Source organism: Prionailurus bengalensis, chromosome E2 (assembly GCF_016509475.1).
Source record: "Prionailurus bengalensis isolate Pbe53 chromosome E2, Fcat_Pben_1.1_paternal_pri, whole genome shotgun sequence".
NCBI classification, from domain to species: Eukaryota; Metazoa; Chordata; class Mammalia; order Carnivora; family Felidae; genus Prionailurus; species Prionailurus bengalensis.
The window spans coordinates 44,766,831-44,780,510 of NC_057352.1; the positions used below are offsets into that span (position 1 = coordinate 44,766,831).

General features: G+C 40.4%; 1 protein-coding gene across 1 annotated transcript in view; it reads left to right on the top strand.

Annotated features, from left to right (window-relative positions):
- Positions 1 to 13,680, top strand: part of TANGO6 (transport and golgi organization 6 homolog) — a 191,897-nt gene that overhangs the window by 104,786 nt on the left and 73,431 nt on the right. The window contains exon 15 of the mRNA XM_043599515.1: positions 5,148 to 5,288. Within this exon, the coding sequence (XP_043455450.1) occupies positions 5,148 to 5,288 (141 nt within the window). The remainder of the gene's footprint in view (positions 1 to 5,147; positions 5,289 to 13,680) is intronic.

The window sequence follows — 13,680 nt, forward strand, 5'->3', positions numbered from 1 at the left end:
AATATTTTTTTTCAGTTGAGTTAATTTGCTTATATCCCGAGCTTTGCCAGAAAATACAGATCAGAACGCTTTCATGAGACCTAGCCAGTTTTAGATTCACCTTTACCTTCTACGTCACTTACCTGGTATACCATACCTTGAAGTGCGTAGTCATTTTGCGGCAGTCAGAGCAGGGGCACGTATCTCTCCCAGACTCATTTGGTTCTTATTTTGCCAAAAGGATTGATGTGTCATGTTTCCTTGAAGCCCGTGCTGACCCAGAAGTTACCCCACTTTCAAATTACAAAGGAATTATCAAGTGCAAGGGACCAAGGGTCATGTGAAGGTTACGGCCGTGTTTCCTCCATTGTCAAAATTCAGGGAGCTTTCAAATAAGAAACAAAAACGGTCACACAAAATTTCATCTCTTTAATTGTTCTGCAGTCTTAACCATCATATGTAATTCTCTTTGCTGCTTGGTGTAAGAGTGAGGAGGGAGGTGCCCTTGTCCTCTAGGGATTTATAAACTCCTAGGTGGCAGCTGTATCCTAGAAGGTAAAACTCAAACAGTCAGAGGGCCATTTGGCAGCAGTCTGGGGAGCAGGCCAGCAAGAAGATAAACAGTTGCTAACCTGGGACTGTGGGAAACAAGGAAACCAGGCTTTGCTATTGGCAACCTTTTAATGCAAGAGTGGAAGGATTTAAAGCTCCCCAGTGGAATTAAAAGTTTGGCATTATAGGAAAAGTACTTAAGTAAGTAAATAAATACATACATAAATAAATCATTTTTTTTTTAATCTGAAGAAGGATATGTTAGGATTCCTTCGATGAAAAAAAATCGTATCGGCATACACATAAAAGGATATTTATTGACTTATTTATGTAGAGTCTAAGTGGGTGGAAATACAGTTGAATCCAGAGGCTCAAAGTGTGATTATCAGGTCTCTTCCTTTTCTCTTTCCCTCTCTTGGCTTGATCCTCTTCTGTGTTGGCTGTATTTTTGAGTGGGCTTTCTCCACATAGTGGCCACAGGCAGCTCTAGGCTAATAACCTCAACAGGGAAAACACACACACACACACACACACGCACACACACACACACACACACACACACCCCAAAACCCTATTTGTCCCAGTAGTTGCAATGTGGGATCCAGAATTGAGTCCCATTGCCCATTACTGAGCCCATCATTATGTGGGCTTGGGGTGGAATGTCCTAACTGGCCAGGTGAGTTCACACACGGAGGGGGGAGAAAGTGGGCAGTTGGCTCCACTTAAACCACTTAGACTAAGTGTAGGAAAAGGATAGTTCCCAAAGGACCACCAGGTGTTGGTACCAGAAGACAGAGTAGATGCTATGTGCAGCTAGATCTCTGCCTGCTACAGAGAGGAAATCAAGAGCTCACCTGGTTTTGAAGTAGATAGCAAGATAATGTTGTTAGAGGTAAATATGTGTTCTCTGCTAAAGATTAATGAGAGGAAATAGGCATAAACAACGTAGGAGGGACTTCAGTAATAAATGTTTTTCAGAAAAGCTAGAAATAGATCAAAGTTTTATTAAGCAGACCCCATTTTCCCACCGATTTCCATTATAAAGTCACAGCTGTATTCCTAAAAGGGAACAGATCCACCAGATTTCTCACTTGGGAACTTCTGATGAAAAAGCAGTTATGGTCGCTGTAGATCTGTGGTGTCTACCAGAGCTTGCGATGTAGCAGTGGTACAATTCTGCCAGAACTGCGGTTACCAACTACCAATTCACTTTTGCTTTGGGCTTCTTCAGATTTGGAAGCTGTTTCCTTTCCCTCCCTTAGTAAACAATCTCCCTCCCTCCCTTTCTCTCTCTCTCTCTCTCTCTCTCTTAAGAGAGAGAGAGAGAGAGAGAGAGAGAGAGAAAGAGAAGAGGAAAGGGGCCGAGGGAGAGAGAGAGAAAGAGGAAGAGAATCCTAAGCAGCCTCCACGCTGAGCGCGGAGACTCACATGGGGCTCGATCTCGCGACACTGGGATCATATGCTCCTAGCTGAAATCAAGTCTGATGCTCAATTGACGGTGCCACCCAGGCGCCTCTATTTATCTTTTTCTTAGCCACTGACATTTTTCCTTTGCTAAGACAGCTTTAACTTCATCTTGGACATCCAAGAGCTTTCCCATCGTTTTGCATAATAGAGCTAACTACAAATGCAGTGTCTCATTGTGCCAACAGGGGAACTGTCTGATTCAGGTTCTGTCACAGCCTGAAACTTCCTTAAGAGCAGAGCTTTTGCTTTTATAAGATTGGAGGCCACATAAAGGAAGTGGTGGTTAGGACCACATGCAGGGACTTCCCAGGCTTTTTGGAAGCAATGAAAAGGTAGGGGTGGGGAAGGCAGAAAAGAAGCAGGTACAGGCAGCCTTTAGCAAGTGTACTGCCTTTGTGTATATCTGACTTACAAGAGAATGGAATCACAACCTACAACATAGAAAATAGTATGTAGACTTTGCCTGCACGAATGTCAAGTTTAAACGGGAGATTGGCAAACTCAGATGAAAAATTATTAAAGATTTCTTAAGCATTTCTATTACTCCTTCCCCATCTTTCTTAATTCCTGAAATTTATATCAAGACTATATCTTTGAACTCTTATTAATTAATTCATTCAACAAATAGTTACTGAGCGCCTGCTGTGTGCTGGCACTCTTGTAGGCATGGAGGCTACAGCAGGGAACAAAACAAAATCCTTCACTTTGTAAATTTTACCTTCTAAGGAGGAGAGTAGTCGATAAATAAGCAAATGCCATATATAACGTGTATAGCGCTAAGAAGAAAAATCAAGCATAAGGAGTGGTAGGAGGAGGCTGCCATTTTATATGTGATAAGTGTGATATTTGAACAGAGACAGGATGGGGCTTGGGGAGCAAGCCCTAAGGCTACCTGTAGGAGGAGAAGCCTGGGCAGAGCGGGATGTCAGAGGAAGACAGTAGACCTGAAGCAGCGTGGTCTACTCTAAGAACAGTGAGGAGGCCAGAGGTGCTGGAGGATAGTGAGCAGGGGAGAGTAGTGGTAAAAGATGAGGTCAGTGAGTGAGCAAAGGCAGGTGGCGATGGGGTTTGCTCACAAACAAGGGAGAGGGAAACCATTGAGGGCTTTGGGCAGAAGAATGATGGGGCCTGATTTGGTTTAGCCAGATGGTTCCAGCTGTGATGAAGGTAAATGGTAAAAGCAGACGGGGCAATTAGGAGACTATTGGAGGGAAAAAAAAAAGGAAATCAACAGGCCAGAAATGATGGACCAGAGTAGTTGAAGTAGAGGTGGTAAAAAGAAGCAGTCTCTTCCTGGATATATTTTGAAACCTGTATTTCTTTCCTTTGTTTTTTTCTTCCTCCCCACTATTCTTTAAAAGTGTGTAACGTTTTCTTCCCAAGTAACCCAATTTGTATTTATATAATTTTGAGTCTAGGGGCTTTATTTCTAATTCTGTCATAGATCATATATCCCCTCCTCTCTCCGTCCGTGTAAAGTTTGCTCGATATGGGGCGGGGCTCAGATAATGATTACACATCTAGGAGGTACTGGCATGATGGGAAAAGGAGTCAGGAAGTGAAGGAGTCTCCCTTTATCTGCAGTTTGCCTTTCCACAGTTTCAATTAGCCTCGGTCACCTGTGGTCTGGAAGCAGATAATCCCCCTCCTGACTAAATCATCAGAAGGTCAGTAGTAGCCAAACACTGTCACAATGCCTGCGTCACTGACCTCACTTCGTCTGCGCATGTAGCCATTTTATTATCTCACGTCATCACAAGCAGAATGTGGGCGAATACACTACATTAAGATATTTTGAGAGAGAGAAAGAGCACATTCACATAACACTTATGACAGTTGTTATTGCAATTGTTCCAATTGTTCTATTTAATTAGTTATTGTTGTTAATATCTTATTGTGCCTGATTTATAAATTAAACTTTATTAGGGGCACCTGGGTGGCTCAGTAGGTTGAATGTCCGACTTCCACTCAGGTCATGATCTCATGGTTTGTGGGTTCAAGCCCCACATCGGGCTCTGTGCTGACAGCTCAGAGCCTAGAGCCTGCCTCAGATTCCGTGTCTCCCTCTTTCTCTGCACTTTCCCTGCTTGCACTCCGTCTCTCTCTTGCTCAAAGATAAATAAACATTAAATCAAAAAGTAAATTAATTAATTAAACTTTTTCATAGATAGGTATGTATAGGAAGAAACATAGAATATAGAGTGTTTGGAACTATCTGCAGTTTCAGACATTCACTGCGGGTCTTGGAACATATCCCCTGCAAATAAGGGGGGGCTACTACCATACTTGGAAGAGAGACTCAAGAGCAGGACCTTCCCCACTTCTGATCAGGGAACTCAGCCATAAGTATGGGTCTCCTACTGATCATGCCCAAAATGCTCTGAAGATATTTCCTTGTGGAAATTACTCTCATCGTTGACAGTTTTACAGAGAATACTCATATTGGAACAGAGAACCGCAGCAAAGACAGGAAGCACTGCTGTGCTTTGGCAGGAATAATACTAGTCATAGAACCATAGAGTCTCAGACTTGGAGGGCTCTCTGGAGGGTATTTAATCCAGTCTTCTCCTGCTGCTTGTGAATCCCTGCCACAATATATAATCATCTACCCTCTGCTTTAAGAGACTAGAATCCAAGGGCGCCTGGGTGGCTCATTTGAGCATCAGGTTGAGCGTCTGACTTTTGATTTTGGCTCCAGTCATGAACCCAGGGTGGTAGGATTGAGCCCCCAGTCAGGCTCTGTGCTGAGCATAGAGCCTACTTAAGACTCTCTTTCTCTCCTTCTCTCTCTCCTCCTCTCTCCTCCTCCCCCCCGCTCTCTCCCTCACTTGCACTCTCTCTGTCTCTCTCTCTCTCAAAAAAAAAAAAAAAAAAGAGTCTAGAATTCATAAATCATAGAATGCCAGTGCTGGAAGTGATCTTAGAGAACACATAGGACTGAGACTAGAAGAATCCAGGAGTCTGAACTCCCAGACCCGTGTTCTCTGCACTCACTATGCTGTCATTCCAAATAAAGGGCAGCCCTTCCTCATAGAATTACAGAGGTGGGTTTAAGTGTCTCAGTGTTCATCCCGTCACAGGCTGTCTGGGTTTATTTGCTTTCCAATTTTAAACCATAATGAATCCTTTCTTTTTATTTTTAACCCCAGGGGTTGCCTTGCTCTCAGATGTGTACCCTGAGAAAATCTTGCTTGGCCTGTTGGCTCAGTATGACGGTGGTAAAGACAAGCACACGCCAGAGACCAGAATGAAAGTCGGGGAAGTCCTGATGCGAGTTGTCAGGGCATTAGGTGAGTTTTCCACGGCCTGGAAAATGGTGGGGGGCAGTATGGCTTCGGAACCAAAGTCTGTGTACCTTGGAGGTTTCTTATGCTAGCAAGGGGAGGACAGTTTCAGGGCTGAGATGAACTACTTCCTGCTCAAGGATTTAGCAACAATCCACATGCCCACTAAGGGATTGGCAGCAATAGTGCCTGTTTTCCTACCACTGCTTGTTCTCCGCCCCTCAGCTATGTTGGGGCCTGATTTTCGTTGGAGCTGGAATGAGAAGTTTCACACTGGCTGAGCAGCAGCAGGAGGAATGTCAGACAGGGAAGGAATAGCACTAGCTCTTGTTGAATGGCTACTGTGTGCCAGGTCGTCTGCATATATAGTCTCATCTAGTTTTCCCAACAAATGCTACAGAGAGGCTGTTGTTAGACCCGTTTTATAGGTGAGGAAATCGTGGTGCAGAGACCTTCAGCAGTTTGTCCCAAGACACTTTCAGCTGGTAAATAGTGGTGCTGAGAATTGAACCCCCCAACTCAAAGGACGTTGCTCCAGACTACATAAGCTGAGAGTTGTAAGTAAGAGCATGAGCTCCTGGGTCACAATATCTGGGTTCAAATCTCAAACTGCTGCTTATTGGCTATGTGACCATGGAAACATTTCTTAACGTCTTGGTACTTCAGTGTCATCGTGTATAATATGAGGATATTAATAGCACTTACTCATAGGGCTATTGTAAGGATTAAATAAGGTAATACTTGGAATAGTGTTTGGCACACAGTACAGGCTCAATAAATTTTCATTTTTGCTAACAAGAAAGATTGCTTTTTTAAACAAAAGAAATACTTTATTATTTACTACTTATTGAGTACCCTTAAGGGGCTGGGAGATGGGACACTGGGGAGTCAGGACAAAGAAAACAATTGTTCACGTTAAAGATGGGGGTTAAATTAAGATAAACTAACAAATTTCTCCATTAGTCAAAAAGTATACTGTTGTTATTTTTATATCGGGCTATATAACATAGAATTGGGAGGGGGTTCTTTAACTTGCGTTACATAAACTTAGCCATTGACTGCTACACTGAATATAGATAGCTTGAAGCCTTAAAATAAGGCAAACCAGTCATTCAAGTGTGGCCAGTGGTATATAGTGTCCATTGAGCCAACCAGCTGCCATGTTGAACTTGGAGAATTAAGGTGTGTTTGGGGGCCATATTCTCACTCTGTATGTCTGTGTCACATTACATTAAGAGATGTAGTAGCATCAGTGGTTAATATTTTGGCCTGAAAACAATGCCATGCCGAACTGGACTTCTTCTTTAATCTAGATCAGCATCTTCTCAAGCACCGATAGATTTGTTCTCGGCCCGTTAGTAATTCCATCATGTATCCCCTAGCCTGTGACCTAAGGCAGAGAGAGAAGTGATCTCAGCTTCAGTTTGACTAATTTGTCTGTGAGCTCGTAAATGTTACTCTACCCAATAGGTGAAGATTTTGGAAAACAAAATAGCTTTTTGCCACTTGCTTTGAGAAATCACACTGATTTCTTCTTTACCAGCATTCAAAGTATTTACAAAGCTTCTGAATAACCATGCATTATTTCTTCAGATATAGCCCTGAATTTTCCTAATTTCTGGGCGTCCCTCCTGGTTAAAAAAGAGGACCTAGATCTCTACCCACTTAAATAATTTTTTTCTACCTAAATCTTTTGATTAGTGAAAGAAAAATCTCATGAAAGTGAAATTTAGAAAAAAAAATGTTTTCTAGTCTTTAAAGAAAGACCAACTTTCTATATTTGCCTTAGTCCTAAATATGGATCCGAAACATACCAGACAAGTGCACCATTATAAGAAATCATTCTCTCACAGGAGGTGTGAATGTTAAGCTTCAAGTATCTCAGGTCCAAGTGCAACCTGTGACTTCTATTTGCGTCTATCATTGGGATTATTGGAGCTAAGAAGGAACGTATGCCATACATAGACTACATCAGTGTAACATGTACTTTCTCTGTAACTTCTGGTAGACCTCTACCGCCGGGATGATGAACACCAAAATGCACGTTTCTCGGTCTCTAGTGACCAGGGGTGGGAGTGGAGGTGAAGAACTGGGTGGATTGGGAGAGAGGTCTTACTCCACCTTACATGTGCCTATAATTAGCCCAATTCCCAAAACAGTCTTTTGCAGGCTGTTTCAAAGAAAACTCCATCAATTCTCAAAGTTCTAATGTTTCCATAGCCTACTCTTCTAGGTATCCAGCCATAGATACCGCCTTTAGCTTTACCTGCCAGTTTCTAATTCACATTACCAACATGTCCAAGTGCGGAGACGAGGTGGCTTGCTGAAATCCTTTCACTGGAGTTAAAGCCCGTTTTTACAACATAGCCAGTATTCTTAGTTTACCAGTGATATGGAAATCCCTGTGGACAGCCTCTCTGTAAGGCTTCCTTAATAAGTACCCTGCTTTCATTGGCCTGGGACTTGCTCTGTCCCCACCCCCAGCTCTTCTTTGCAGCAGGGGGAGTTCCACAGGAGAACGAGGCCCACAGGTGGGAACCGGGTGCGGGACACTGCTGCTTCCTCTTGGCATCATGCCTAGTTCCCCAAGCACGTCTGCTTTCCTTCCTGCTGCTAGACGATGGTGAAAATCAGGAGCTTTTTTCTTGCCATTTTTAAAAACGGAGGTATCACACACACACAGTGAAGTATAGAAAGTATACTAACGTCAGTATAGAACGCTTGTAGTAGCCCATGAAGTTTCCTTTTGTCCCTTCCTAGTCTCTACCTGCCCCAGAGGTAAGCACTATTCTAAACTTTTTGTCACTGTCCATTTATTTTGATTGTTCTCAAACTTCATTTTAATGGACTCAAATCCCCATATTTCTAGTATGCCGACAGATCTAGACACTTTTGTAAATCAGGGTCAAATTTGAGGGCTAAAAATACTTCATAGGCATGCTGTGTATGGTCTTTCCTGTTGTCTCACAAGAGGAGGCACATAATGTCCGGTCGTCTCATTTTAGTGGTGCTGAGGGCGATTAGTGGTGTTTCTAGTCAGGTATATCTGTTATAAACTTCTCCATCAACCTTCCTCCTCCTGGTTTTAAGTAACCATTGATAATTGTAGCCTAGATCCATTATTTCATAAGGGTTGTATATTTTTTTTAGACATTAAGAAACAGCTACAGAGAGGGCTACTAACTTGCCTAATGTCACACAGCTAATTAATGGTAGATCCCGAATTTGAACTCAGACAGCTTGACTCCAGACCCAGTCTTATTACCCAAAACAGTGTTGCATCCTGAACATTCTCCCATGTTATTAAGCACCTTTTTCCTGTCATTAACATGGACATTTTCCACATCCTCTGTAATTTTTAATGATTGCATGGTAATATATCATTTGAATGTACCATAATTTTTTTAAGTGACCAACTTACAGGTTGGTCCGAGTTTTTGCTGTTATGAATTACATTAAGATGAATATCCTTGTAGCTAAATCCTTTGTGCAGATTCATGATCATTTCCTAGGAAAACAATTTTCTAAAAGTAGAATTTGTTAAAAGCATGTGCATATTTTTAAAGATATTTATTGCTAAGTTGTCTTCCAGGGAGGTTGTGCCAGTTTATTTATTTAAAATTTTTAATTTGAGTATAGTTGACACACAATGTTAAAGTAGTTTCAAGTGTACAACATAGCGATTTGAGAAGTTTATACGTTATACTGTGCTCGCTACAAGTATATTCGCCATCTGTCAACCATGTAATGCTGTTACAGTATCATTGACTGTATTCCTTATGCTGTGCCTTTTGTTCTTGTGACTTACTCATTCCATGGAAGCCTGTACCTCCCACTCTCCTTTAGCCATTTTGCCCGTCCCCCTGGGATTGTGCCAGTTTATATTTCAGTGTTTGAGAATATTTGTCTATACCCTCATCAGTACTGTATATGCCATGTATTATCATTTTTATCAAGCACATGTATAAAGAAATGCTACCTTGTTTTTACTTCCATTAATTCCATTGATAAGGTTAAACATTTTTCATATATTTATTGACTAAATTTTGTGTGTATGTGGAGGGTGTGTGTGTGTGTGTGTGTGTGTGTGTGTGTGTGTGTGTAAATTGGCTTTTCCTATTCTTTCTCCATCTTTCTGTTGGGGGTATTGATTTTGTTATTTGATTTATAAAACCTTTACCTATTTAAAAATTGTGAACCACTGAAATTTATGTTGTGACTATTTTCTATGGGTTGTTTACATTGTAGTTGTGTTCATACTTTCTGTTTCACTTTATTTTGAAACACAGAAGTTTTTTATTTTGATATAGGCAAATCTATCTACGCCTTTATGGTTTTTATTCCTATAGGAAGGCTTTCTCAAACCAAGATTATATATTAATCTGTATGTTTTAATCTCTACTCTTCAATGTAGAAAATATTGTGGAGAGATTTTGGTTTCGTTTCTTTTATTTAAGGAACTGTTTAGTTTTTTATTGTACTTTTAGAAATTTAATCTTAACACATTGCTAAATTACCAATCACTCCAAATGTTTCTCCATATGTTTCCTCTTATATGGCCCAGTGTCGATGTTGACAATAACCTGTGGACTGTTATCTGTCATTGCAGTTTTTAAAACTTCTTTTAAAAATATATCATTAGAATACTGTGCCCAAGATAGTGAATTGGCAATTGGGACATTACTTAAAAAGTAGAATTAAAGTGAAGAGGATTGAATACATATGCGACGGTATTTCCTTCTGAGGCCGCCTGGAGCCTTATTCCTGATCTGATGGAGACTACACAGCTTTCTCACATATGCCAGATGCGATATCTGCTTTCTCTTCAGCAGGGCTGAACAAACATTGCCCCGTCCTTTGTTCTCTAGATTAGTGATTTTCAAATAGGGAGGCAGGGGAAAGAATTTTGCTCCCTAGGAGATATCTGGAGACATTTTTAGTTGTTACAACTGGGGGCAGGAGAATATTACTGGCCATTTAGTGGGTATAAGGCAGGGATGCTCCTCAACAGCCTACAGTGTACAGGACAGCCCCCTACAATGCAGAATGATCTGGCCCGGAATGTCAGTAGGGCCCCATGTTGATATACCCTGTTGTAGAGCTCATGTGGACCATTCTGTTTCTGCTTTATAACATTACTCACATGTGATAAATGCAGGACTACAACATACAATTATGCAGGTTGTTCACAGCCATAAAAGTTCCAAGAGGTGTTATTGTATGAATGGCATGCCCTGGAGTTGTACAATACTCAGTCATTCTGGTGGCCTTGACCGAATTTCCAGCCTATCTCCCATCTGTTACTTTTTATATTGCCATCTCACTGGAGAGAGTTTGAAAAAGTTATTTGTTCCTTTCTGTAATATATTTACACATCCTTTTGGATGTGGGAGCTTGTGCACCTGGTTTATCTATTTTATACCAATCTTATGACCGTAATTTCCAGTGATATCTTTTCTGATACCTGCTGAATTCGGGAGTTGTCCTTATTAAAAAGCCTGTGTCTACCTTTGAGGTGATTATATATGCCTCCTACCCTTGCTTGCCTTCCTTATACATTTAATGGACCATAATGTGAACTAGATTATATTTTTAAATTATCTCTTATATTTAGGGAAGATTTATATACTTTTCCAGCATCTATTTCATATTCTTAGAAAGGAGAGAGAAGAATACATGAGATTGCTTTTTATTTGTACGTGGCTCTCATGTGACTCCAAAGCTTAGGTTAGAAATCCTTGACAGGAAAGCAGTTTCCACCTCTGCCCATAATAATACCCAAACATTTTCTGCATTCTAATTTAATTTCCTGCTTTTGTCAAGCTCTAAATAATATAAATTCTTGGGTTATATGATAGCTCTTCCTAATACTCAAAGGTTTGTTTTTTGTTTTTAGTTTCGAGTATACTTATTTTTTTCTTAATCTTGGGGGTAAGAGTATCAATATAGTTTAGTTCAGAAATGTTTTTTGATTAGCCACTAAATGGCAGATTCTGTACCTGGGGCTGGAAGTAAGAGCATGAAAAAGCCATAGTCTCTTCCTGCAAGGAGCTTACAGTTTAGTAGGAGAGAGTGACTCATACACAGACCATCGCTGTCAGGTGGTCTGCTTGTGGAGGGCACTGTAGGAGCGCAGGGGAAGTGGTCTTTGTCCTTTTTCTTGAGATCCTGCAGTTGAATGTGGTACTGTACTATGGGCCTGCATCAATTCCTTGTCCTTATCACCACACCGCAGGCCAATTTTTGAAAAATAGCTTTTTGTCTGATAGTTTTCAGAGATTTTCAACTCACAGCATATGTCTGAATTAAGATAAAAGGGTAGGTCGGACATGTGAATAATTGGATAGTCTGGGAGTTGAGTATTTATAGATTTCAGCAGCAATAGACAACAGTCAAGGATTAGAGTTTTTATATTCCAAAAGGAGAAATTTTTCAGCAAAATTCAGAGGATCAAATGAAATGCTTCTTGCCAAGTCTGCCTAGGTTAGCATCAATATAGTTCAATGTAACGAATATTTATATTAATATAAACTGGAAATACTAATCTGGCTGGAATTGATGGTTGAGGCCCAGACCGAATAACTATTTTTTTTTCTCATCTTCCTTCTCTTTTTCTTACTCATGTCGAATTTTTTTGAGAGGTGTAACTTTAAAATCTATTTATAGACCTTTTTCATAATTGTATCAGTAATCCATGGTCATCTTGGACAATCTGGAAGATATGAAAAAGTATTTAAAAAGGTGATCACTAATAGTTCCACCATTCAGAAGTAACCACTCTTTGTTTACATTTTGATGTCTTCTTCTAGTTTCCTTTTCTTCCTCATAATTGCAATTATACTGTATGTATACTGCTTTTTTTTCATTTAACATTACTTATAAGCACTTTTCCATGTCATTAAAATTTTGAGAATATAAGATTTATTGGTTGTATTATAATCAATAGCTTGAATTTATCATAATTTTATTTAATTATCTTTTAGAAAGAGATTATTGTTTATTAGGTTATTTCCAGTTCCTTACTTTATGAGGTGTGCTATTGATTATTCTTGTACATAAATTCTTTTGGTAAGTCATTGATTCTTTCCTTAGGATTGGTTCCTACAAGGAAAATTACTAGGTCAAAAAGTATATGCATGCGCTTAAGGCTCTTGATATTTAGAGCTAAGTTGCCCTCCAGAGATGTGTACTCTTAGCAGTGAATGAGACTGCTAAGTTCTCACAGAGAAAAAATTTTCCATGACTTCAGACCAAACTTCTAACCCTAACCAGCCATCTCCAAAATGTGTACCTTTGCTTCCAGAATGAATGGAGGAACCTGTCAGAGAATGTTGGTCCGTGGGTGGGTAGATGAAAAGACGAAGAAGCGAGGGAGGGAGGGAAGGAGGGGGAGAAGGAGGGAAGGACTGATGGATGGATGGAAGGGTGGATACATGACTCAGTGTGAAACCACTGCTGCTCCAGAAGTGCACCTCAGATCTGGTAGTGTCATCATGATATGCAAAGAACAGTACGCAATTATTTTTAGAGGCAAAACGTAGTCTTCTAATCAGCAAGCTCAGACAAGTTCCAGTTTACTGTAGGTCAGAAACTTCTAAAAACGAGAGTGAAAATAGAAAGCCACAGTCATGTTGCTCCATCTGAAGAATTTACCTTCAGTGAACTCTGTAGGAAAGATCAGGAATTAATATTTGGAATGAGGAATGAGGGGAGAGAACCAAATCTCTTGTCTCTGTTGGAGTATGCTATGGGAAGTAGAGTGTCACCTGGGAATAGTGGGGCAAAACAGCTTATATTTCCAGGTTAAAAGGCACTTTTTCTCAAATTACTCTATATTCCAAGAAAAGGGTGGGTCCTGTGCTTGAGGGTATATTTCTAACTCTTAAAACCTGTAAAACACCCTTATTTAATGTGCTCTGTCAACTTTTCCATATTACCTGCTTCATTTTTTACGTTTTAGTTCAGCAGTCACTGCTACCTTAGAGTTCATCCAAATCGTGAGCAACCCATGATCCCATCTAGCTCAGGTGAAGCCCATAATGTGACTTTAGAAACCCTATCGTCTTCCCAGAGAGGAGGGAATTCAGCCCCAGATTCTGCTCTGACAACCACCTTCTTCTAGCCAGTTGTAGAAAATAAAGGAAAATGGGATAATTGGATTTGTCTAGTAGGTTACTCTGATTTCCAGTTGGTTTGGCCTGGGAGTTAAGATGAGAGGAGGATCTTTTATTGTTATTATTATTTTTAATTTTAATTTAAGTTTTAGTTAACATACAGTGCAAAGTTTGTTTTAGGAGTGGAATTCAGTGATTCATCACTTACATTCAACACCCAGTGCTTATCACAAGTGCTCTCCTTAATACCCATCTCCCGTCTAGTCCATCCCTCACCCACCTCC